We start from the raw sequence: 26902 nt of genomic DNA, 5'->3' as shown, positions 1-26902 counted from the left end.
CCTATAAGTACCCGCCTTTTGGGTCAAAATATAGCTTAACTAACTTGTTTTGATTACGGCGATAGCGACATCTGTTGAAAAAAGGGTTACTTGACGTCAGGCTGACACTGCTTTAAGTAGGAAACTAGTAACTGTTCTTATCAACTTCTGATATAAGCGAGACCAATATAAGAATTATTTTTTTATTTCTTAATTTAGAAATTTAAATAACAATTACACCCAATTAGAAGGCGTAACAATATAAGGTTTTAGAATTACAATTTAATATCTCAGAATTAGTCATTGAATCTAAAGCTTCCTTTCTGTTCCGGCTAAGGGAAAGTTTAATCTTGCGCTGCTGTAGACCAAACACAACTTTAACCTAAATAGTTGGCTATAATTAGTTACTTACTAATAATAAATAAAAAAATAATCTATACCCTATGCAGCAATTCTTCATATGTTAAATGAAAATCTCCAATGGGATTTTCTATCAAAATGGTCCCTTTATTACCAGTAGCACCGAGTTCAGGTTTAGTTTCACATAATTCCACATTAATGAACCTTAAAAATTCAAATTATAACTCATTGGCTAATTTAACTAAGTTATTTAGTCATTAATTTCACCACAAACCTGCAAAAAGGGAAATTTTCAGCAGGTTGAGTATTTCCATCACTAATAACCAATGCTCTATCTGAACCAAATTCCGTTAAAGTCATTTCTAACTTAGATTCTTTGAGCTACGTGAAAATGTTAGTTAATTTAATAGATTAGATTAAATTTTTGGGGAACTTACATCTTGGATATCGTTAATTATGATTTTGGCATTCTTTGGAACTGGGAAGCGTTTGAAGGGAACTTTTAAAGTATTAGCTATGAAATCAGAGTGGGTTGTTACAATTTCATCCAATCCTTGTTTTGGTGGTGTAATATTAACGTAAACTATCACATCATCAGTTGGTGACAGTAATGCCTTAAGTTTTAGGTAACTTTATTTTTCAATTTTAGTGAAAAGAATTAGTTAAATATACCTTTTTCCGTAGTTTCTGTATTCTATTTATTACTTCCCTAGCTATTCCTTCGTCCATCATTGCTTTATCCGGTGTTACGTCTAATAACCCTAAAACCTAAAAATTAAATGTTTTAGAGAATTGCTTTAGTTAGCAACTAGGGCTGTGTGAGTACTCGAAATTTTCTTGGGCTCGGACTCGAATAATGTTATTTTATTACTCGAATGGATTTGCGAGGCCTTCGCCAAAGCCTAAAAATTACTCGCGAGTCCAATTTTTTAAGACAAGTTTGTATTTTCCAGAGTCCACCGGGTACTATATTTTCCAACAAGTGCGCCGACTTCTTTTATTTTTTTTTTAAAAGTCCTGTAATGGCGATGCCAATAACTTTTAAGACTCGAATAGGACTCGTGGCTAATTCTTAAGAACTTTAAGACTCGAATGAGTACTCAAAAATGGGACTCGAGAATTGGCGAGTTCAATTTTTTGGGACTGTGACTCGGACTCGACTTGAAATACCAAAAAGAGGACTCGCACAGCCCTATTTGTAACCTTAATTTTTAAAGTGCATCTTACATCTCCCTCAGCATGGGCTTCGTACTTCTCCGATAACTCTTTAGCTGCATTACCACTAAATTCGTATTGGATTCGAACGTCATTGGGATCTATATTGTGACCAGCTAGAGTTAAAGTTCCAGTTTTGAGTAACGTTTGTAGCGTTGAATCATTTAGTTCCTAAATTAATCTCACTATTATTGCGGGAATGCAAATTAGGTAAAGTCAAAATGAAAAACGGACCCTAATAGCTTGACAAACTGGTTTAGATTCTTTTAGCAATCTTTGACCTAGCCTTTTAATATCAGGATCAGCTTTGAGTTGAACGCCAAATTTTTCTTTATCGGTAGTGACTACCAATGATCGAATATTCAATTCCTAAAAATGACAATCATTATAAGTTTTGAAATATTTGAATATGCACTTGTTTAAATTTACAGACCTCTATCACGTATTTTTTTAATGAAAGTACATCGTTTAAATAATTTTGGTCGCTATTTATCACCACCATTTCTGGTAGAGGATACTACATAAGACAGAACATAGAAAAATGTTTCAATTTTGTACAGTTTAATAAAAAAAAAATTGGGAATAATACCTTAATTGGAAGGGTCCGCCTATCCCTCATTAATCTACCCATTTCAATTACTGTCTGCATTCGACTGACTTTCCTTTCGACTTCTTCCTCAATCAAATCATCCCTAGCTCGTGGGACCATTAAATAATGTATACTCTTGTTATCTTCCCGATCTTGGTTATGCTCTATCACATTTCTCAAGTTTTGATAAATGAGTTCAGTTAGAAACGGGGTAAATGGTGCCTGTAATGTAAAATTAGTTAAGTTTAAGGTTGAAATTGAAGTTATTTTGAATAGTATTTAACATTACCATGACGCGGTTCATGGTGTATAAGACGTTGAATAGGGTTTCTAACGCAACATTCCAGTCTTCTTGCCCTCCTTCACCCTTCAATCGCTTTCGGTTCATTCTTACGTACCAGTTTGTAAGTTGATCTACAAACTTAACAAGTCGTGGTACAACGGTGTACAACCTATAAGCTAATGTAAAAGAACACAAATTAGTGAAGAAGCTATAGTTTGATTAAACAAAAACAAGAAACTATAACGTTCAATAAAGTGATGCACATTTGACAAGGGAGACTGCGAGAAGATCAGTTCTTTTTTAAAAACCTAGTCTTACTAGATGGTGCCAACAGTTTGAAACGTAAAAACTGTCAATATTCCTTATTTAAACTTTGTTTCTAGTTTTTACATAAAGCATCAATCAATAGTAGTTGTTTGAAATAAATAAGTAAAGATTTATTCCCTTACCGACAAAAATTTAAATTAGCACTTTCTATTATAAATAAATAGTGATGGGCTGAAACCAATTTTGCCGGTTAATCGGCTCTAAATAACCAATTTTACCCGATACCAATATTATCAAAAACAAGGCTAATGGCGCCACTAAACTTTGGCTTTGCTAATCTATTGAAAAATATCGTTTTCAGTGATAACCTATTAGATATCAGTAAATTCTCAGTATCGGTATTGGTTAAAATACGAAATCGGAAAACACTAATTATAAATAAAAGCATTAAAAATAAGACGGGGGCGAATAACCGAATAATTTGGTCGAATATCGAGATGAATAACCGTTATTCTATATTAAAGAATGTACATCATTGGTCAGTTGATAGTTTAAGATTATTTTTTTTTGAGTAGATGGATGGTATTTTAAACTGATACAGTTCTATCATTAGATATTTAAATTTAAAATATTTATACTATAATACCTGTTATTCGACTAATATTTGGGCCTATATTCGACGAATATTCAAAAGCTAATATTTGCGAAAACTTCTATTAGTCTTGGTATTTGATTAGAAAATTTTAGGGTATTCGATATTCATCTTGATAGGCTAAAAGTGGTATTCGGCCAGCCTTAATTAAAAATCCAAGTTCAAAGTGCTTCTTTTTAGAGGTAATATAACCTTAGTGGGGAAGGTCTAGCTTCCCTATAAATGTATCTCTTCCTGTATAAAAGATGTAATCAGCCTATTCCCACCCAGATAGGGCATAGTAAAAATTAGTAAACCTAACTAACCAGTCATTTCTTTCTTGACAAACAAGACTAAACTCTGCGTGAATGACATTATCCATCTGTCCATTATATTTTCAGATAAATTAGTCATACTTTCTTTGGCTAAGAAACGCTTGTTAGTTTCCTATTAAAAGAACTTAGTTAACTTCAGTATTTTATTATCTTAAAATTCAATTTCCAAACCTTTTCATAAACACCAATGCTTTGCATTAAAAATCGGTAGGCATTGTACCAGGGAAGAAATACATCTTTAAGTACATCACGAACACCTTCTTCCTTAAACCTAAGCGTATCACCACGCACTACCGGAGAATTTATCAAATACAGCCTAAAAATGTAATTATTTCAGTTCAAAAGCGCATAGTTTTAGTTTTTATATAGGTTTAATACCTTAGCGCATCGGCACCAAACTTATTAACTATTTCCATCGTATCTGGGTAATTTTTCTTTCGTTTGCTCATTTTTTGGCCATCACCAGCCAAAACTAAACCATTCACAATTAGGTTTTTAAATGGAGGTTTCCCAAATAATGCAGTAGATAGAACCAACAGAGTATAAAACCTATAAATAATATTTGAAGTTTAGTCATAGAAAGATTAAACTTAAATACCACTAAATAAACTAACCATCCTCTGGTTTGGTCAACACCCTCTGCTATAAAGTCAGCCGGAAAGGCATCTTCGAATTCCTTACGATTCTCGAACGGGTAATGAGCTTGGGCATAGGGCATACTACCACTCTCAAACCAACAGTCAAATACTTCCGGTATGCGTCTAAGAACACCACGACCGGTTTGAGATGGAATTGTAAGGTGATCAACACTGTAATAAATGATCATATTAAAATTCTGGTTCCTAAATTTGAGAACCAAGCTAAAAACTGACTTTTCACGATGTAGATCAGTTATTTTTTGATTTGTTAATTTTTGTAATTCCTCAATAGAGCCCACGCACAGAACCTAAATAATATTTTAAATATATTTTTAAACTTATTGATTATTATTTTTTACATACTTCTTCCCCATCGTCGCTAACCCAAAGGGGTATGGGTGTTCCCCAATATCGGTTACGGCTAATAGCCCAATCTCGAGCATCTTTCAACCAGTTTGCAAACCTTTTCTCCTTAACAAACTCAGGAACCCTTAATTAATATTAATATATTAATAATAAACTGAAGTAACAAAAACTCTTAAGACTAGTGTATACTAAGTAATTAAAAATAATTTACAACGATTGCCAGTAAACTATAAATTTTTAATAAGTATTAGAATCGCGTAACATGTTTTGGCATATTGGCGTGTATGCCGCCGTTTTCAAATGCTTCATGAAGTCTAATTAGACCTCGTGAAGCATTTGAAAATGGCGGTATACACGCCAATATGCCAAAACATGTTAAGAGATTTTAATCCTTATTAAAATTTAATAGTTTAACGACAATCGTTGTATATTATTTTTAATTATATATTAATAATAATTTCACTCGCAAATCAATTAATAATTACCAATAAGTAGACTTATTGTTCTCTAGTAGCTGTTGGGACATCTGCTCAACACGAACAAACCAGGATGGTATAGCTCTATAGATCAACGGGGTATCGGATCGCCAGCAAAATGGGTACGAATGCTTTACAGAATTATTTTGCACCAGTCTACCAGCTGCTTTGAGATGTTTGACTATGTTTTTGTCAGCATCCTGCAAAATATTACTGTTCGGAAACTTCTTAACTGAAGAGTGAGCTATTGCAAACGCTTACTTTGATGTACTGTCCCTCAAAATCTTTAACTGGTGATACGAACCGACCACTAGGGTCCAAAGGGCAGATCATTTCTTGGTCTTTCGTGATTACCCCATTGTTGAGGCACACACGAAAATCGTCTTCTCCAAAATATGGAGCTTGGTGAACTATGCCAGTTCCAGATTCTTCAGTTACGTAATTATCACAGTAGATGTGAAAAGCACCCTTTGATTTATGCTAGTTTAAAGGCAGACAAGAGAAAACATTAATAAATGTTTATGTTAATTTTAATAATTTGGAAGATTGAATTTTAAGATTATTACCGAGGCAAAGTACGGGAACAATGGTGTATATCCTTTGCCTTTTAGGGTTATTCCCTTAAATCTGTGAGAAATTTAATTTGAACATCAAATAATAGATAAACAATTATAGTTGACGTAATCTGGGCTTCAACTATTCGGTTCTTTGTAATTAATCTTTTTATTTCCTTTAAATAATTCCGAATAGTAATTTGATTTAGGTGTATTTTCATGTGCAAAATTAATTTTTATGTGTTTGGGTCTTTAAACGCCAGTAAAAATGCTCAAATATACAGAAAAAAATTAATTTTGAAGATTATAAAATAAAAGTATATTTGAAAACAGTTACGTCAACTTCCGTGCATTAATTTACTTTTCTAAGATGGTATAGTCAGTGGGTTTCTTAAATAATGAATCCAAACGAGCCTCCATCATAATGTAAATATTCCCACTGGTATTATCTTAATTATAATAGTTCACTTAATTGGAGTTACTAACTTATAATAAATAAAAAAATATAAACAACCTTGAACTTTCACGTAATCAGAGTTAGGATTGACGCAAAGCGCAAAATTACTCGGCAATGTCCAAGGTGTAGTAGTCCAGGCAATCGCTGACACTTTAGGGTCTTCATCCAAGGGAAAACTAACGATTACTGTAAATATGGATTAGAATTAGCTTTAATTTACATTATTAATTTTAAATATGCATTTACCAGCTGGATCCACAACTTCTTTATAATTTTGTCCCGATTCAAAGTTTGATAACGGAGTATTACAGGTTGTAGAATACGGCATAACCTGTATAAATTTGTATTAACAATAGCTACTTTTAAATAAAGATTTACTTAAATTGATAATTACCTTAACACCTTTATAAACAAGACCCTTATTGTACAATTGCTTGAAAACCCACCAAATTGACTCCATAAACCATGGATATAACGTTTTATAGTCATTTTTGAAATCTATCCAACGTCCCATACGACCAACAATTTGCTATATGAAATATATCTCTTAACATTCTTCAAAGCTAAATATTTTGATGATTTAAATATACAGACCTCCCATTCATTGGCATATCTCATAACAATTTTACGGCATTCGTCATTGTAGTTTTTAATTCCTAATTTCTTGACATCATCGGGCGATTTTATATTTAGACTTTTATCAATTTCATACTCAACAGGTAAACCATGACAATCCCAACCAAACCTCCGTTCTACATGAAATCCCGATTGGTGTGCATACCTTGTTACAATATCTTTTATAGTACCGGCTAAAATGTGCCCATAATGAGGTAAGCCAGTGGCAAACGGTGGTCCATCATAAAATGTAAATCTGGTAAATTTTATAATTTAGCAAAATTGACATAAAATTAAATTTGACGTTATATACTTTGGACGTCCTTTGGATAGCTTCAAACTAGTTTTAAATGCATCAATTTCTTTCCATAACTGCATTATTTTCTCCTCTTCTTGAGGGAAATTAATATTTTCTGGAACTTGGTAAGCCATCACAGGGCTTTCTTTGAGAACACAGCTACTAATAACAAAAATCGTTCCAAAATTAATGCCTTTCGTTTATCTCTTTGAACACAAGATAAGTCCTCTATTTTAATCAGAAATTGCTAAACAAAATTCCTTGTAAACACTCTAGTATTATCTCTTCTTATTAAGATCGTGCAATATTAGAATAAAATTAAGTCATTTCCGCATAGGTAATCTAATACTAAAAATGTGACATGTGGACGATATAGTCCACATGTCACATTTTTTCGTGCAAGGCTTAAAGAATCGGTTTTATTAGCTTTATTTTAATAATTTAATTACAATACTTACTAATTAATTATCAACCTTTACACTTAATTATGTGAATCGTCTGTTTTGTTTACTAATCAAAATGATAATTTTAATAGGAAATTGTCGAAAATGAATGATGCAAGAGTCATCTGCCAGCACAAAGCCGAGTAGCCGATTTCTGCTATCTGACTGGTGATCGATTACGTAACAGATGCTCACCATTTTATATTGGTAGATGGCGTTGTTGGCTATGTCAAAAGTGAGAGCAAGGATAATAGCTATTATCCTTGGTGAGAGCATGCTGCACGATTTACGAACCTTGCATAATTACCACTTTTGGCTATGTTAAAATTTCATATGTTTTACCGCGTTCATTAGTTAGAAAAGAGTTTTAATTAGTTTTTTTCAGTTTTCGTAGAACCACGTTGCCACCAAAGAGTTTTAATTAACCTTTTCAGTTTACATACTGCTAAATTCTTCATTACTGAGCCAAACGGTCTCGGGTCCGGCCTCCATGGCTAACATCCTGATTCGCTACTTTAACATAGTTTCGTCTGTAGGTTCCAATTATACCAGTAAACCCCACTCACGGACTGGCCTCACTACATTTACGTGTACTCCTACGTGGCTACGTCTGTCTTCAAGCAACTCATGGCACTCGTCCCCACCCAAGCAAGGGGACCGGATGGTCGGCACCCATTTTTTCTCCTGCTCTCGCTCTCTCCTTAATTGTCGCATATCATTTACATGAGTGCCCAATTAATCTCAATGCGCTAACATCACGCCTATTCACAAGTCCGGAGCCCACGATGAACCAGCCAATTATCTACCAATCGCCAATACCTGTCATGTTACTCGTGTCAGTGAACGTTTGGTCGACGAGAGCACCAGGTATTTCCTTTCGGAGACCGCTTTCCTGACTTAGGCCTAAGGTGGTGCCAAGGGTATTAGCCTAGCTTGTTATTATTATTATTATTATTATTTACCCAGCTCAGCATGGATTTCGCTCTAAATACTCGTGCACCTCCAACCTAATTAATGCAACCAATGATTGGACCACTTGGCTCAATGCGGGTCTTCCTGTCGAGTACGTCATTTACCTCGACTTCAGCAAAGCATTCGACACTATCCCTCACGAGTTCTTTCGCGATGCGCTTTGTGACGCCGGCATCGGTGGATTGGCCTTCTCCTGGCTCACCGACTTCATCACTGGTAGGCAGCACTCAGTTGTCCTGCAGGGTTCGGTTTCAAATACTCAATGTCCTTTAAGTGGTGTGCCTCAGGGCTGTGTTCTTGGGCCTCTACGGTTATCAGTATCAACTATCTCCCAACGGTTGTGCAACATGCGAAAATTTACCTTTTCGCTGATGACTTCTAACTCGCCTCCCCTGCGGAACCCGCCTCCGACCAAGACCACCTACAATCTGACCTTGATGCTGTCGCGGCTTGGGTCACCAACCAAAAAATGTCCTTTAATGTTGCTAAGAGTGGAGTCAGCCACCTGGGTCACAGGAACCCCAAAGTAGAGTATTATCAGCCCTGCTGACCCATGACGACTTACCTTTTCGAGATCTGGGAGTATGGATTAACCCGTCACTAAATTATAGCCACCACACTACCAAAGTCGTCAATCGGATTAACTCACTCACGGGACTAACGAGACAGAATTTCTTTTTCCGCTCTTCGAAATTGGGACGCACCATTTACGTCTCTTTAGTGTTACCCCATATTAATTACGCATCGGAAATTGCGAGTCCTCCTCTATTGGGTGATCAAGACCGGCTAAACCAAAGCTCACAATCTATCATCTCGTAAAATAACAAAGATATGCTGTATTTACCTTTCGAAAAATATGAATCCGAAAACCACATTCTGGATAGTTGCAGCCTTCTTTCGCTTTGAACTTACAGCTAAAACCGTTAAAGAAAGTGGAAAAGACAACTAATGAATCAACAACCCCTGTAAATGGTTATTTGCATCAGTGCCTACGTTATTCACAAAGTAGACCTGATCTCGGCGGTCCTGTCCGACCAAGGTTCGTAAAAATAGTCGTGGGGAGAGATGGTGAAGGGGAATTTCAATGTATTTCCCCTTTTCGCGAAGTGGCTCTTCGCGTCATATGGCTACCATGGTTACCGACTGAATAAAATAATATAATATTCTTTGACTGAATCTTGTACAATATCGCGCATGGTGTATTTTTCTCGACGGACCTTGAGCACTATCCGCTCTCTAATACAGAACTGCACTGGTAGATGGCGGTACTGTGTATCTAGATTATTATAATATATAAATAATTTAAACAGGAAGCCAAACACACTCGCTACCGAGATGAGAGTTGGCCCTTTTTCTTTAAATCAAAATTAATTTCGAAGTTGATAGCTTAAATTTCAATACATATTCTATAGAAAGGCTGATCAGAAAAGTTTTATTAACCATTTTACATTTTTTATTTAAACTACAAAGCTTTAAATATCAGTACCTACGTTATACCACAAATGCACAACGTTTTGTTTTCTACGATAATATTGTTCCAGAACCAAGAATGTATTTATTTATACTCAGGTAGAATGAATATGTCGAGACTATCGACGGACACGTTGAGCCCCTAACCCCGTCACGCTAAGGGGGGGGGGAGGAAAAATGGAGTCGTCCTCGCTGCAGCGTTAATCGCGTCGAAAAACGTTATTTTTAAGAACCAATGAGATTGCAGTATTATTTGATTTTATTAAATAGGAAGAGCATACCGGGGGGCCCAACGGGTGGAATTGGAGAAACGCTAAAAATAATCTCGACATATTCATTCTCCCTGAGTATAAATAAATACATTCTTGCCAGAACTAAATATTATTATGTATTATTTCCGTGAAAGCTGTGACGTCATATCAAAAGGCTAAATTGCCCCCTCACGACGATGTCTGTTATCGAGGTTGCCAGTCGGGAGATTTTCAAATTGAAGGCGGCTACACCTACAAACTTAATTTAAAAATGGCAAATTCTAAAGGTTTTCAGGCGTGTGAAGCTTTGGTAATTACAGTACTGTAATTATAAAATTTAATTTCGCTTATCTAAAAAATATACCCCAAACTATAAAAAGTAGAAACACGTATTTTGATACTGGATCAAAGACAAAAAACGAATGGGAAAAAACCGGTTTTTTCATCTGGTAACCCTGTCCGGTATAGAGTCTGTCTTTTACACTCTTTTTCGCGGTATGTTCCTGGGGTGGGAATGAACACCGAATTTGTTGGTATTTGAGCATGCGAAGAAGAGACCGATTTTTGAATGTCATCGAGTATAACTATATCATGATTCCTCGTGGAGCACGTGGCGCCATCTAAGTAAACTGACCGTTATACTTCGGAAATAAAAGCTTTACAAAATACTGTGAAATTACCTATAACTTGGAATTATTTAAATTAAAATACAAATTATTAATTGAGATGAATCATAATAGATGTTAAAAACGGTAGAAAAGACTTCAGTGACAAATAAAGTCGCGAAGCAGTGAGGCTGGCAGCCATGCTGTCACGAATCGTTAGCCTTTTTTCTTACCCCCCCCCCCCGCCCAATTCTAAAAACTTTCCTAGGCCGGAAAACCGTTGGAATTTATCGTAATCACTGACTTGCTCCAACAGCATTTAACCAAAGATAATTTAAACTCGTACCCTAGATTCGAAATCACTCTCTCGCGCGTTGCTGATAGCGTTTACCCACTTCCCGCCGGAACTCAGAAAAAAATCGCTCCAGGGTTTGCGCCTTACCGCAACCAAGGCCAACTTCTATCGAAGTTGGCCGTGCCACAACCGATGGAGCCCGATTTTTCTGAGGTCTCGTGCCGGAAAAGGGTAAACGCTTCGTAACAAAACCGTCAATGGGAAAGCTCTCAGTATTCGAATCTAGGGTACGAGTTTAAATTATCTTTGATTTAACCAACTCCGAAAAACATGTAGTTACCATGGTAATCAACCAGTGTTGGAAATAACCTTTTTAAAAGTACTGGTCAATATGACCACAATATCCCCTACTTAAAAAATAATTTACAGGTCATGACCACTGTTTTCTACCCCACTTATATCCCTCCCTCTTTTACTTTACCTTTGATAGTGAATTGTTAATAGCGATTAGGAACTATAATGAGATTTATTTATCACAAAGCAAAGAGCTTTGACATTTATCACATTTCTTAAGGAACTTTAAAAAATATTTCATAATATTCTTGTTCTTCGAAAAAAAACTTATCCGTATTTACAGTTTTACATCATCTTCTTGCCCTCCGAATAAAAACAGTTTTACCCCTTTCTGACCGTTTTGTTTCTAAAAGCCACAAAGAAATTGCAGGATAGGCATCAATGTCTTCTATGCTTACATATTCTTAATGATTGATCTAGAATTCTAGATAGTCCGCATTTAGCTCGACGAATCTGACTGATTGTAGCGGAAGAACGTCAAATTGCATTACTGCCAGATGCCAGCAGTAGAAATAAGTGAAATTCCGCAATTTCATTGGCTGCGAGAAGCTGAGAGCGCAACGCTTTTATCATTTTCTTTTTTCGATATAGAATTATACTTTTAATTAAAATAAACTGGTCATTATGACCAATGAACCCCCCAGATTCCATTTAATATACTGGTCATAATCCAAAATAAACTGGTCTTTGACCGCCTTATTTCCAACACTGTAATCAACTAAAGATAGCGGTCTGCAGCAATCGATGAAGGCCGATTTTTCGGAGGTTACGCGCCTGAAGTGGGTACATTGAGTTGGGAATAAATAGAGGTTCAACTAAATCTGGCTGGCGCGGGACCAATTTCGTTCAATATGGAGACTTTTTCAACTGCATGTATATCGTTCAACCGTGGCGGCATCTGTCTCTAGTGGTGGCAACTATATTGCAATTGAATTTTTGCGCGAATCATATAACTTTACAAAATATAGATGGCACTACCGCCTAATTATAAAGATGAATTTCGTACAGTCTTCTCAGAACAGGTCCCGCGTAACCATGGCAACCGAAATCGTAATTGTAATTCTAGCAGTATTATTTCCAATTCAATGAGTGGGTACTCGCTTCGTTACACAACCGTCAATCGGAAAGCTCTCGGAATTAGAATCTAGGGTACGGAGTTCTATATTATCTTTGCTCTCAGGAAAAAGTGTCATACTTATGGCTATACAAGACAAATCAGTAATGGGTGCTTATTTCTGGGTAATTTGGTCCAATAGTACGATGTAGGTGAGAACCATTCCTCCAACAGTCAATATGATATGCCTCTTTATAACGAAGAAATTGTAACCCGTCAGATAGACGTTGGTAGAATTCAAACTGGACATAAACAAGATGGTATTTTGGTGTACCAATTTATCGGTACATTTCAGGCGGTAGGAAAAACTTTGAACCACCCTTTGCAGGTCTTCGCAGGCGTCGTTGACTCTCGAAGCCTGTACCGTCATCATCACGAACAAAAGTGAATAAATAACCGCTAATACCAAGTAAATCGAACCAGCCGCGTAGTTTTTTCCAGTCATATACCAAATACCAACGGGAAAGTACAGCACCAATCTATGCAACAGGTCTCCGTACCATAAGAACACGATGGGACTGTAGGTTTGGTCGATTTTTCGAACTAGAGCCGCGAAATTCCCCCACGCCAACATCATTTGTACCACGATGTCTGACCCGACTTGATTCTTGCGAGTCCATTCTTTAAATTTTCGTACCATTTGTTTTGTTTTGAAGTTTAAGTGATAGCATAAGTAAACGTACATAAGTACGCAACTGGAGCATAACAGACGCGTGGTGACGTACGATACGGAAACGATGACGCGAATTAAATAAACCAGAATTACGGAATAATCGGCGAAATCGAAACCGAATATCTTAGCCAGGTCTTTTTGCGTCGGTAACACCGATGACACGCCCAAAAGACATTGCGCGAAGAGGATTCCGGAGTAGGTCCACCCTACACTGGCCAGACAGCGACCCTTGTGGGTGGTTTGGAGAACTTCTTCGGGGCTGAACGGCTGCACGATGTTCCAGTTGTTGAAGAACAGAGTTTCGATCTCGAACTGGTGTTTGAGGAAGTTTAGCGTCGTCGTGATCCCGACCACCGCCTCGAACACGTCGCTGATGCCCACTGGAACTTTGCTGACTCCGCCGTAAACCGCCTTGGACAGAGATGCTAGCATTTTGTAGGTAAGGCCCACGTAGATTAACATAAGTAGTGCGATGCATCTGCCAGTGGTACCTTAAGAGAAGTCGACAAATAATTTAGCTTGAAAGGCTGGATTTTCATAAGGCCAAAATAGCCATGACGGCCATTATTTCCCACTAGCGCCCGTAACGGAGCGTCAGTCTGGGATGTACAAACGACGCAAAAAATTGTATTAAGGCTGGTTTTAACCACCGCTACGCAAAAAAAATTATTCTCAGCTTTGGTATAATTGTTTTACGCCGGTGTAAAAACTACATTATGACGCTCGTTAGTGGAACCTTAAGCTAAAGCTTGGTTTCCACTGGCGTGCATCATAAAGCTTAGTTTCTACTAGCTCGCGTAACGGTGCGTCACTCCACGTTGCGGCGTACAAACGTTTTGACGCGCTTAAAGAAAAATGCATTATGACGCGCGCTAGTGGAAATCTTTATACGTCCCAAAGTTGAGTGACGCACCGTTACGCCCGCTAGTGGAAACCAAAGCTAATACATTTTTCTTTACGCGCGTCAAAACGTTTGTGCGTCCCAAAGTTGAAAACCAAGTCTAACACGCCACGATTATGATAAAAATCTTCAGGCCTTAAGCTTGGTTTCCACTATAGGGCGCATCGTAATGTATTTTTTTTATGCACGTGAAAACGATTGTATGTCCCAGAGTTGAATGACGGACGCGCTAGTGGAAACCAAGGCTAAGGCTTAGTTTTCACTAGCGTACGTCATAATGTATTTTATCTTTATGCGAGTCCAGGTTGAGTAACGCGCCGTTACGCTCGCTAGTGGAGCTGGTTTTCAAGGTGTGTTTTCACTATTAGGCCTAACGGAGATTTCAAAAGATAACGCGCACCCTTGTGGCGTTTGGTTTCCTAGTGAAAACGAGTCTTCACGCCTCGACGGTGAGCGTTAACGTAAAAACAATATGTAATGCTTGGTTTCTACTTGTGCGCGTCATAATGCATTTTTCTTTAAGCGCGTCAAAACGTTTGTACATGTACGTCTCAAAGTTGAGTGACTTTCGGATGTACAATTGTTTTGACGCGCGAATTATGACGCAAAAATATTGTTGTAGGCCTAACGAGCATTTTTTGCGTCAACTCTCACCATCGAAGACGGTGTGGCTATAGTGAAAACCAGCCTAAAACTAGGCTTAAAACGTCCAAAATGCGTGATAAAAAACCTACCTTTGAAGGACGTCTGTTTGGCCCTGTCTTCCAACCCCTTTCTTGTCTTCCAAAGGCCAACCCATTTGAAAATACTTGAAAAAGGTCTCATTAACTGAACTCCAGTGAAAGCCATCCTGCCATTGGAAATTCGCCGTGCGCTACTGCCACCATAATCGGTCATTGCAGGTACTAGCATTTCCATGTCATAACTAACCTCGCCCATAAATATATATATCCTTCTCTCTTTACGGATACAAAGAACAATAAAATAATAACGCGAGTTCGTAGTCGCCCAACGTTGAAGCCCAAACTGGAAAATACCTAAGACTTAAAGGTTGGTTTTTCCTCACGCCTTGAATTGTCTGCTTGAAAATCAATACGGTTCGCGTATTTTATTAACGTTTTCGGCGAGCAGATGATAGTTCACAGTGTGGCACGTGGAGTGTCACGAGCTTCAGTCACAGAAATGGACATTCATTATAGGCTATTATCGTAAAAGGGAGGTGGTGACACGTCGCGTTTCTTTTCAGAATTATCCTATTGAGGTTTGAAGGCTGAGGGGCTGGACATGGAATTGGGGTGGTCGTACGTTGCTCTCTCTTTCCAGTTTTTGTTTTAGGACTTGTATCTTTTGCCTATCGTACGTTTTGGTACGCTAGGCTTAAAAATATTTTATTGGTTTGTTTATATCAATAATGTATTTATTTATAATTCAGGATAATGATTACGTTAAGCAGATTTTTACCGTGGCTCCCAGTCTCTCTCAAGCTCTAATAGTAAGATCCTGGTATCTTATTGGTTCCCTGCAACTGACGCCTCAACATAGTAATTATCATCAAGAATAAACATAAGTGTATAATATTGTTACATAAGTGTGACACTTCCTATTCTTTACATGAAAAAGTTTTACTGAGAGCTATTCACAAGACAGACTGCATTACGGGCTTCGTCCCCGTTTTGCGTCCGCTTGCTGCCAGAACAAGGAGAACGCAGCTAGCCTTTAAACACGCTAACAAATTTTATTGGTGGAGCTTTTACGCTGAACGTTTTACGGACGGGGGGAAGACAATTTCCGAATTTTCCCCTTCCGACGGCAGTAGGCGCTAAAGCGTCTAACCAATGAAAAGTGTACACCAGAAAATGCACGACTTTTGACGGGTTGCGTTTCCTTGTGTGGGGTGCTGTGTTTGTTGCTCTTAGCTGACAGCGCGTCGCTAGGGGGAGATTTTGTGATGACGTAAAAAAATATTCCCCAAAGTGACAAACTTGTGGAACAATATTATAGAATTATGGTATAAATAAATACATTAATGTTAAATTTATAAAAAAAATGGTTCACTAATATTGGTTTACCAATATGTGCTAAAAATTAAATTAAGTTTTGATACAAAGATATTTATTCCTTTACGGGCCCCATAATTATTTGAAAAATTCGTCCCGAATTTCCTGATAGCAGAAAAAAATTTGACATTTATCAAACCCTATTTCCGAAATTTAAACAATTCTGCGGCCTTTTAAAGTTCATATAAACCTCGTGGACACCTAGAAAAGTAGCCCACTGATTATGAAGTTCACACATACGCCGCAAGCGAACTTGTCGCTGCGTGTAACTTCCAGTATAACGATGAAGAGGAATCACCTTCAACAGCTAAATGTTTGTTTGAGACCAAAGCTTATTGAAAATTAAATGGTAGTGGTCTGTGCTGGGATAGAAAAGTGTCCGGTTGCCCTGAATTTTAGTCTGCTATACAGGGTGTTTCAAAGGTTATGTAAAAATTTGTAGGTGTTGTAGGGCGTGAGTTGAGAAGTATGCTTGTTGAAATTATTTCCCATTTTCCTACGATGAGTGAAAAGAGCGCCAGAGAGCTTCAAAGTGTGGCCTACTAGCCCCTGGAAGTAGGCTGCAACGAGCGCAAAACCAAGCAGTAGGGAAACGCGAGCATTAAGGTTTGGGTTCGATTTGGGTACATTTGTTCGAATTTCATTCGTCCGAACGGTGGACGTCGGTGGTACAAATGTCCGAATGATCATTTGTCCGAATGCCGGAAAACAGAATCGTATGTCCGAAAACGTATTTCATTTGCCCGAAAAATGTATCACAACTTTTGTTGGTGATTTAGTCGTTCAATTTATGTTAACTTTACTGGCGAATTTCATTTGTTCGAATAATCGTTTGTCCGTTTTTTCGAACATTAGGAATTGGTTGTTTTTTTTTAATATTGTTAATATAAGAAAATAGTAACATTAACGTGAACCTAACCTAACCTAACCTAAAACAGCAATAAGAAATACTAATTTAGCGACAGAATTCGGACAAGTGATGCTACCGATTTGGACGAATGAAACAAACAAGTTGTCCAATTCGAACAATGGAAACATTTGTTATTTCAGCGGTGCGGACGAATGAAATTCGAACATTTGTTCCACCGTTCGGACGATTGAAATTCGAACAAATGTACCTACCCCTTGGGTTCGTGTGATAGGTAAAAAGGACTTTGTAAACAAATCGAGGTAACCAGCGTAAAAAAGTAAACTTGAACAGTATTTAAAGTCCTTGCTGCTTGGTTTTGCGCTTGTAGAATGGGTGGTGCGTTTCTTGGTTTTTATGTACTCATTTAAGACTATAGGCGTTTAAATAAAACATCTTCAAAGAAATCGCCAAGAAGTAATATTTCCGAGAGCCAGGACCTACAACGTACTGTTTATATAGTGCTTGTTGAAATAATGGAAACTTTCCACCTATACGTCGCGTGTTTGCTAGCCCTTAATATGTCCAAAAAAAGCTACCTGGTTAAAAGGAAACACTTGTTGCATACCGTACAGGTGAAAAGTTGCCATTATATTCACAAGCACTATACAGTGATTTCAGTATCACGTGACAAGACGTCACCTATGCTTTTTCCCCATAGAGAAAAAATCCCGCACAAAATGGCGGCCATAGCCAAAGCTACGAACTGAAACTACTCTATATAAAAAGCGAAATGCAGATCTTGGCTCTCGGAAATATTATAATATTTTTTAACAGGGCTACCAGATTTTCCGTTGATATCCAGCAGCCTTAACAAAATTGTAGTTCTTTCTTTATCGCGTCTGTTGGTATGTAGTGTGTACTCGTAACGTCTTAAACTCCTAGAAAAGGGATTGCTAAAACGTTCTTCAATAAAAACGAAATTTCATATAAACGCCTCGCCACGCCGCGCCGCCCAATTTCACTAATTACCGATAGCTTCTCCGAGGTGGCGCCTATGATCTAGCGTCTGCTACAGACAAATTAAAAAGTCATAAGAACGTTTTTTCTTAAATAAATTTATCAAAGTAAAAGCAAACGATGCAAAAATTATATTAAAATGCAAGTATCTTTATTTATGAAGTCAAAATTACGAATAACGATGAGGAAAAACTAATAGTTTCCTTTAGCCGCTACCTATCTAAGTTTCAATGACGAACCAAAGGGGGCGTTGCGATAGTTTTCGGTCACGAATTGTCTCTGGAAATATGGGCCGGAAAAATGCCGAGCTAAGATTGGTCGGATCTGCAATCACGGTGTAGAGAAGTTCACCAAGTTCTTCGGTTTCCCCTTCCCATAAAAACTTGTAGAGGTGAACGGTAAAAGTAAGTGTGGGGAGCTGTTGGCTCGCGTGGAATGAAGGGCTTGCCACCACCTTCTAACGCATTGTAACCCGGAAACCTAAATAAATAGCTTTAAAAGTCGCTTGATGACTTGGGCCTAAGGTGGTGCCTTGCAGTGGCGTAACTAGTAATACCGCACCCCCCCCCCCCCCCGCGAAAAACGACTCGGGGGCCCTTTTAAATAGCACCGATTTTACTCATAAACGATTGGGGGCTGATTATTAAATCCCAATTTTACAAATAATTATGTGGCTCTGTAAGGTTGTGCCCGAGACCATTTTGGTTCCGAGTTGTCGTTGTATCAGTACTTGAACGCACTTGTTTTCTGTGAAATTTCGGTAAAACAAGCCCCCCCCCCCGCTTGAGGAAGGGAGGGTAAAGGGAGTCTTCAGTCTAGACTTGTATTTTCCAAAGAAGTGACCATTTCTGTTTTTAATTCTTTTATTATCGATTGTACATTGTTTAGTTGCGTGATTATTAATATTGGGGTAAAATTGGGGGTGGTTAGTCGTTTGCACTCATTGCCCCCCCCTCCAAGGACGTTCCCACGATGGGGGAAGTAGTTACAACACCCCCCAAGTTTCTCACGACAAAAATAGCTTTTCTCGACTTAACACTTGAACCTGTTCTATCAATTTCAATTTACGTATGCATAAATTTCCCCTTTTTTAAACTTGAAATAATCAATGATACATTATTACATCTACCCGAAAAAGAAGTTATAACTAACACGGAAATTATTATGGGCCCAATCTAAACAAAATATCACGTATATTAACGTTAGATATTTACTAAAATCAAAAGTATATAAGATGTATCTTACGAGAGAAGTAACCATTTCTTTTAGATTTAAAACAATAGTACAAGAAGACTGCTACATGTACTTCATAGATTAAACTATTTAAGTTTATTAAAAATAATAACTTAAAGCTTTAACCAGTTAGATAGCCCTATAGCCCATTAAAAACTAAAATTTATGGCGAAAACCGCGTCAAAAAATATTGAGTGGTTAATTTTTAATAAAATAAAGAAATTTCAAGAAATCGTAAAGCCGCGACACCTGGTGAGAAGTCGGTGAGACAGAAAAACAACGTAAAAGCGCGCGCTGCTGAAGACGCGAAAAATTTGTTTTGCACGCGCGGTGCGTTCCAGTTATAAGAGACCTAAGCCTAAATTGCGCGGGGTTAGGGGCGCTGCTGGTAGCCCCTAAGATGGCGGCGAAAATTCAAAGCCAAACACCTGGCGTTATTTTTCGTTTCAACTTTTTAGGCCAAAAATTATTTTTTCTAAACAAAATAAGGAACGTCTTGTTAATCTTTTGATACGGAAATAAGGCCATATTTGGAAAAGCTTGGCCGTTCCCCTTTAAAATTAGCTGGGACCTATGAGACCGTGGTCCTTTTTCAGCCAACTAAAATAGTTTAATCCATGAATTATTTTAAATTTAATGAAGTAGAGCTATTATTTAATTATTATATTTAAATTTGCATATTTTATCATATCTCGATACTTACTTTTTTGTTTTTAATTTAAAGGAAAAGTCCAGGTTGGGTAAAACTTGGGTTTGTTTGAAAGATCATGTTTAAATATACTCAAAAATATCAGTCGTAAAATTGTATCTTTTTTTAATGACAAGAAATTAATTTTTAAACAAGCGAAATTTACCCGCCAAGCGAGCTGCCATTTTATTTCGCCTTCCCTCCGTAGACCGCACACGGAGCAAGCGCGCGCAGGGAACCACGGCCAACTTCGATCTTTAGCGCTACAGACGCCATCTCATTCGTTGACGTTTCTGTGTTAACCTATGAGCAAAAGATGTGTATGACGTCAGCGCCCCTACGGATTATTATTTTTAGTATAGTTTTTACATTGAAGTCAATATAACAACCGAGCGTGGCGCTGAACTCCTACACGTTATAGTGCTTTTTATAGGGGGGAAATCCTTGCTCGCGGAATTTCGACGAATGTGTTGGCCGCTGTAGCGCGAACAGCGCGTGATCAAAGTTGGCCGTGAGGGAACAGAGCGCTGTTATAGCGCGAACAGCGCGTGATTAAAGTCCTAAAACGTCACCGCGAAACAAAATGGCAGATCGCTTGGCTGGTAAATTTGGCTCGTTTAAAAATTAATTTCTCGTCATTAAAAAAAGATACAATTTTACGACTGATATTTTTGAGTATATTTAAACATGATCTTTCAAATAGACCCAAGTTTTACCCAACCTGGACTTTTCCTTTAATTTAATTTTTGCACAATACACACACTTTGTATTTCCTGTACAATAAACAATATTATTATGATTATATATTTTAATGAAGTAGCAATATTAAATTTACTATTATTTTTAAATTTACATATTTTACCATTTCCCTATACTATTGCACGAGACACATATTTTATATTTCCTGTACAATTTGGTTTATAAGTAGGTATTCCTATTTACGTTGATAAGCGGAGTAATACACGTGGTATATTTTGACCTGAGATGAGATGTATGCTTCCGCGGTTTATCGGGAAAATAGCGCCATGTGAACGGTCTCAATCCTACGAAGGAATAATTTTGATGAAATATCTACCCATTACTGGATTATTTGCTTAATAATAACCATGTAACTCAAAACCATTCCCAGAACGGTCAACAAGATGTACCGCCTAATAATGAAACATTGCCATCCGGTTAAATGGACACTGGCAGAGTTAAAACAAATCATCAAGATGACGGCGTACTGGTACACCGCGTTGTCCGTCTGTGGCAACTTGGCGCAAAGACTCCGGACTGTGTGTTGCAAATCTTCGACGTTGTCCGCTATGGCCGACGCCGATAACGTAATGGCGACCAACAGGACGAAGTAATAGGCCACCAACACCCCGAACACGCTGCCCAAAAAGTAGTTGCCGGCCTTCAAAAAGTCCAAAGTGTCCAGGGTGTAGAGTACCATCCTGTGCATCAAATCCGCGAACCACAGAGCCACCACGCCGGAATACAAATCATCAGCCTCCTTCACGATGGTCGAGAAAGTATCCCAAGTACTGATCAAGTACCTAATCGTGTCCGATTTGGTTTTAACGGCCTGAGATGTTTCCTTGTACAGCGCGATAATCTTTATCAATCTAAATTTCAATTGGAGACACAAAGACACGTACAGAACCATGGACAAACTGCACAGAAACCGACTCAGTCCGTACGCTACGAAAATGCCGATTCTCAAAGCGAAGTTTGCCCCTTTGTTGACGCTACCAGTTAGGTTGTTTAGAACTTCCGTGACCATGGTCTTGTCCACTTGGAAAACTCTGCAAACGGAGTAGCTGAGGAGGGTCAGATAATAAAACCAGGACATTGCGCATAGTACAGTGTTCCGTCTACGCACGGACACTAAATCCGTCACTCCGAAGGCTTCGGAGGTCCATATTCGTCTGAATATTTGAGTAATGTTGTGTTGGTTGGTTAGCAAGTGTCCTATGGTTCCCACGGCGACTATGATTTCGAATAAGTCGCTTATAGCGTCCGGGATTTTCGAAGGGCCGTAGAATTTGATCGTGTAATACACGCTAGTGGCGACCTTGACCATCAGCGCTACTAATAGGAATATCAGCAAGGTGATTCCGCGTACGGTGACCTTTCGACTTGGTTTATACGGTCGCTTGACCAGGCCGAAGATACGAAAATGACTCAGAATGGGCTCCATAGATTGAGTCCCGTGGTCCACTATGGCCGACACTGTTGTTTTGACGCATTTGTGTACGGTTGTTTTGCTACTTTCGACTCTGCTCATGGTTCAGTTCTTCGGGAATGAGGAACTAAGCGGTGACTTAAAGTGTATCAGGCACTTTCGTAAGTGTTTCGGTCCATTCGCTGGACATTTGTTAGTTTATGAGTGCAGATGATTTATTTCTCACGGTTCTTGTATGTTTTAAAGGCTCTTACAAGATTTGTTATTAAAACTCTTCTCTCGTTGGTGAGGTTCCGGTTAAAGAAATATTGATTCTTGGACGTATAATGGATGGAATTATATAAATAGATTGTGTTTTCAACCTAATAGATTTCATTGTTCAACGAGGGAGTTCTTGATACGGCGATCTTTGAGTGATGATTTTTTTATTCTATGGGCTGTCTTTCAATATTCGCTACATGGGAAACCGGACGGGGACAATGCCTTCCCTGGATGAGTCTATCCCTTCCCCTAGTCTTAGGCCAATGTCGTCTTAGACATTAACTGCACACTTCATGTGAAACCAGCGTTTCCAAACGCGTTCTCTAGTGTCAAAGATAAGAATTATATCTACTCTGGAGACACTTGATCAATTCTAAGCTATTGTAGCATCTGGGTCGTTTGTTTACTTGCAACAGTACATTTTCATAAATACATAAAAGCTTAAAACAACAAATAAAGTACTGCACACTTTATGTGAAACCCGTGTTTCCAAATGACAAGGAGTCAAACCCGTTCTCTAGTGTCAAAGATAAGAATTATATCTACTTTGGAGACACTTGATCAACTCTGAGCTTTTGTAGCATCTGGGTCGTTTGTTTACTTGCAACAGTACATTTTTATAAATACATAAAAGCTTAAAACAACAAATAAAGTACTGCAGACTTTATGTGAAACCCGCGTTTCCAAATGGCAAGGAGTCAAACCCGTCCTATGGTGCCAGAGATATGAAATAAATCTACTCTTGAGTCACGTGATCAGCTCAGAGGTTGTTGACGGTGCCGTAGCATTTTACGTCAACTAATTTATAACAGGACCTTGATAGCCTGTAGTCATAACATTGATAATTTATTTTTTATTATCTTCTAAATAAAAAATAAATTATCAATGTCACGTGTATAAATTACGTAATCTTTTTATGAGAATCGCGTTCTGTCAAACGTGTACTGTTCTAACGCTATTAAAAATGTAATTGTTTTATTTAGCTGTTTATATTCACGTATTCCACAAAATCTAACGTAAGTTAGGTGTCATAGTCAGGATTTTTCCTCCAAAGTTTTTGAATCTGAGACTTCTGCGTACATCAAACATTTTGGGATCCAATTATCTAATTTCCTGTAACTAATGTATGAAGATTAAAAATTGCAAAAACCACTTCTTGTACCATAAATAGTACAAGAAGTGGTTTTTGCAATATTTAATCTTCATTGGTTTATGTACAAGTGCCGTAAGTTACTTCTAATTCCTAGTAACTGTTTGTCCCGGTAGGAACGCGCTATTAGTACCAGATAGATGTGGTTTTTAGAACGGCACACATCATTATAATCATTATGATATTTGAAGGGCTACACCACGGTGTGTTGGGCACCGCTCATCTCATTGTGAGCGGATTTGTTATTATGAGCGAAAATGATCGGTAAAATATCTTTTTAAAAGAGCGCAAAACAAAAATGAGAGGAGCGAAAATTTTACCGCTCAAAAAAGAGCGGAAAAAAAGAGCGAAAAGAGAGGAGCGAAAATTTTACCGCTCAAAAAAGAGCGAAAGGGAGGAGCGAAAATTTTACCACTCAAAAAAAGAGCGAAAAGAGAGGAGCGAAAATTTTACCGCTCAAAAAAGACCGAAAAGGGAGGAGCGAAAATTTTACCCCTCAAAAAAAGAGCGAAAAGAGAGGAGCGAAAATTTTACCGCTCAAAAAAGACCGAAAAGGGAGGAGCGAAAATTTTACCCCTCAAAAAAAGAGCGAAAAGAGAGGAGCGAAAATTTTACCGCTCAAAAAAGACCGAAAAGGGAGGAGCGAAAATTTTACCCCTCAAAAAAAGAGCGAAAAGAGAGGAGCGAAAATTTTACCGCTCAAAAAAGACCGAAAAGGGAGGAGCGAAAATTTTACCCCTCAAAAAAAGAGCGAAAAGAGAGGAGCGAAAATTTTACCGCTCAAAAAAGACCGAAAAGGGAGGAGCGAAAATTTTACCCCTCAAAAAAAGAGCGAAAAGAGAGGAGCGCCTATTTAACCGCTCAAAAAAAAGAGTGGGAAAATGAGAGCGAAAATTTTACCGATCAAAAAAGAGTGGAAAGAGAGGAGCGAAAATTTTCCGCTTAAACTTCAGAAGTTTAAGCGGAAAACTCAGAAGACAGAATCTGTCTTCTGAGTGTCCGATTTCAAAATAATTAGCAATGGCGACGAGGGTTTTCGATACGTGAAACTAGTACACGACAATCGCTATACAGTGGCGTAACTAAACTTACGGTCACCCGGGGCGGAAGACAAAACCTTAGCCCCCTCTCATACAATTAATATTAATTAATTAATAATAATTTGAATGACTTCAAGTATTGATTAATTAATTGACGAATTAATTAATTATTATGGCAAATGAACTACAAATATTATTTGCTTTGGTAATAAATATTGAAATTAAACTAAGGACTTTACTGAAAGTCTGAAATACAAGGAATAAAAATGTACACGTGAAAATCTGCGACCGATCATTCAAAACGCGCCCTCCGCTCTTATAAGTTTGCACCTGGGGCCCCTTTCACCCTCCTGGTAGATACGCTACTGCCCCTACATACCTAGGGATTGTGTGTAGAAAGTAGATGAAGATGTAGTTATAGCTTCATAAGTTAATTGTATGCTAGAAATGAGCGCAATTATTATCGCTCAAAAAGAGCGAAGAGAGGAGCGAAAATTATACCGCTCAAAAAAGAGCGGAAAGAGAGGAGCGAATATTTTACCGCTCAAAAAAGAGCGAAGAGAGGAGCGAAAATTTTACCGCTCAAAAAAGAGCGAAAGGGAGGAGCGAAAATTTTACCACTCAAAAAAAGAGCGAAAAGAGAGGAGCGAAAATTTTACCGCTCAAAAAAGACCGAAAAGGGAGGAGCGAAAATTTTACCCCTCAAAAAAAGAGCGAAAAGAGAGGAGCGAAAATTTTACCGCTCAAAAAAGACCGAAAAGGGAGGAGCGAAAATTTTACCCCTCAAAAAAAGAGCGAAAAGAGAGGAGCGAAAATTTTACCGCTCAAAAAAGACCGAAAAGGGAGGAGCGAAAATTTTACCCCTCAAAAAAAGAGCGAAAAGAGAGGAGCGAAAATTTTACCGCTCAAAAAAGACCGAAAAGGGAGGAGCGAAAATTTTACCCCTCAAAAAAAGAGCGAAAAGAGAGGAGCGAAAATTTTACCGCTCAAAAAAGACCGAAAAGGGAGGAGCGAAAATTTTACCCCTCAAAAAAAGAGCGAAAAGAGAGGAGCGAAAATTTTACCGCTCAAAAAAGACCGAAAAGGGAGGAGCGAAAATTTTACCCCTCAAAAAAAGAGCGAAAAGAGAGGAGCGAAAATTTTACCGCTCAAAAAAGACCGAAAAGGGAGGAGCGAAAATTTTACCCCTCAAAAAAAGAGCGAAAAGAGAGGAGCGAAAATTTTACCGCTCAAAAAAGACCGAAAAGGGAGGAGCGAAAATTTTACCCCTCAAAAAAAGAGCGAAAAGAGAGGAGCGAAAATTTTACCGCTCAAAAAAGACCGAAAAGGGAGGAGCGAAAATTTTACCCCTCAAAAAAAGAGCGAAAAGAGAGGAGCGAAAATTTTACCGCTCAAAAAAGACCGAAAAGGGAGGAGCGAAAATTTTACCCCTCAAAAAAAGAGCGAAAAGAGAGGAGCGCCTATTTAACCGCTCAAAAAAAAGAGTGGGAAAATGAGAGCGAAAATTTTACCGATCAAAAAAGAGTGGAAAGAGAGGAGCGAAAATTTTCCGCTTAAACTTCAGAAGTTTAAGCGGAAAACTCAGAAGACAGAATCTGTTTTCTGAGTGTCCGATTTCAAAATAATTAGCAATGGCGACGAGGGTTTTCGATACGTGAAACTAGTACACGACAATCGCTATACAGTGGCGTAACTAAACTTACGGTCACCCGGGGCGGAAGACAAAACCTTAGCCCCCTCTCATACAATTAATATTAATTAATTAATAATAATTTGAATGACTTCAAGTATTGATTAATTAATTGACGAATTAATTAATTATTATGGCAAATGAACTACAAATATTATTTGCTTTGGTAATAAATATTGAAATTAAACTAAGGACTTTACTGAAAGTCTGAAATACAAGGAATAAAAATGTACACGTGAAAATCTGCGACCGATCATTCAAAACGCGCCCTCCGCTCTTATAAGTTTGCACCTGGGGCCCCTTTCACCCTCCTGGTAGATACGCTACTGCCCCTACATACCTAGGGATTGTGTGTAGAAAGTAGATGAAGATGTAGTTATAGCTTCATAAGTTAATTGTATGCTAGAAATGAGCGCAATTATTATCGCTCAAAAAGAGCGAAGAGAGGAGCGAAAATTATACCGCTCAAAAAAGAGCGGAAAGAGAGGAGCGAATATTTTACCGCTCAAAAAAGAGCGAAGAGAGGAGCGAAAATTATACCGCTCAAAAAAGAGCTGAAAGAGAGGAGCGAAAATTATACCGCTCAAAAAAGAGCGGAAAGAGAG

General features: G+C 38.0%; 1 protein-coding gene across 1 annotated transcript; it reads right to left on the bottom strand.

Moving 5' to 3' along the window:
• Positions 1 to 168: 168 nt before the first annotated feature.
• On the bottom strand, positions 169 to 7660 carry IleRS (Isoleucyl-tRNA synthetase). Its single transcript, XM_090176557.1, has 26 exons — positions 7513 to 7660; positions 7079 to 7225; positions 6745 to 7021; positions 6545 to 6679; positions 6397 to 6481; positions 6208 to 6336; positions 6055 to 6142; positions 5706 to 5766; positions 5401 to 5619; positions 5149 to 5339; positions 4661 to 4787; positions 4532 to 4605; positions 4274 to 4468; positions 4038 to 4208; positions 3831 to 3975; positions 3651 to 3771; positions 2433 to 2602; positions 2144 to 2365; positions 1988 to 2071; positions 1789 to 1923; positions 1567 to 1725; positions 1012 to 1107; positions 777 to 953; positions 614 to 720; positions 420 to 543; positions 169 to 361 (listed from the first exon to the last, which is right to left on the bottom strand). Exons 2-26 carry the CDS (start codon positions 7195 to 7197, stop codon positions 224 to 226), a joined length of 3549 nt encoding a protein of 1182 aa, XP_090032683.1. The 5' UTR covers positions 7198 to 7225; positions 7513 to 7660; the 3' UTR covers positions 169 to 223.
• Between the last annotated feature and the right edge of the window lie 19242 nt (positions 7661 to 26902).

The sequence above is a fragment of the Leiobunum rupestre genome, chromosome 1 (genome assembly GCF_980474605.1).
Source record: "Leiobunum rupestre chromosome 1, qqLeiRupe1.1.hap1, whole genome shotgun sequence".
In the NCBI taxonomy this organism is placed as follows: Eukaryota; Metazoa; Arthropoda; class Arachnida; order Opiliones; family Sclerosomatidae; genus Leiobunum; species Leiobunum rupestre.
Note: the sequence above shows the minus strand (reverse complement) of the source record. Positions and strands in the feature narration are given on the sequence as shown.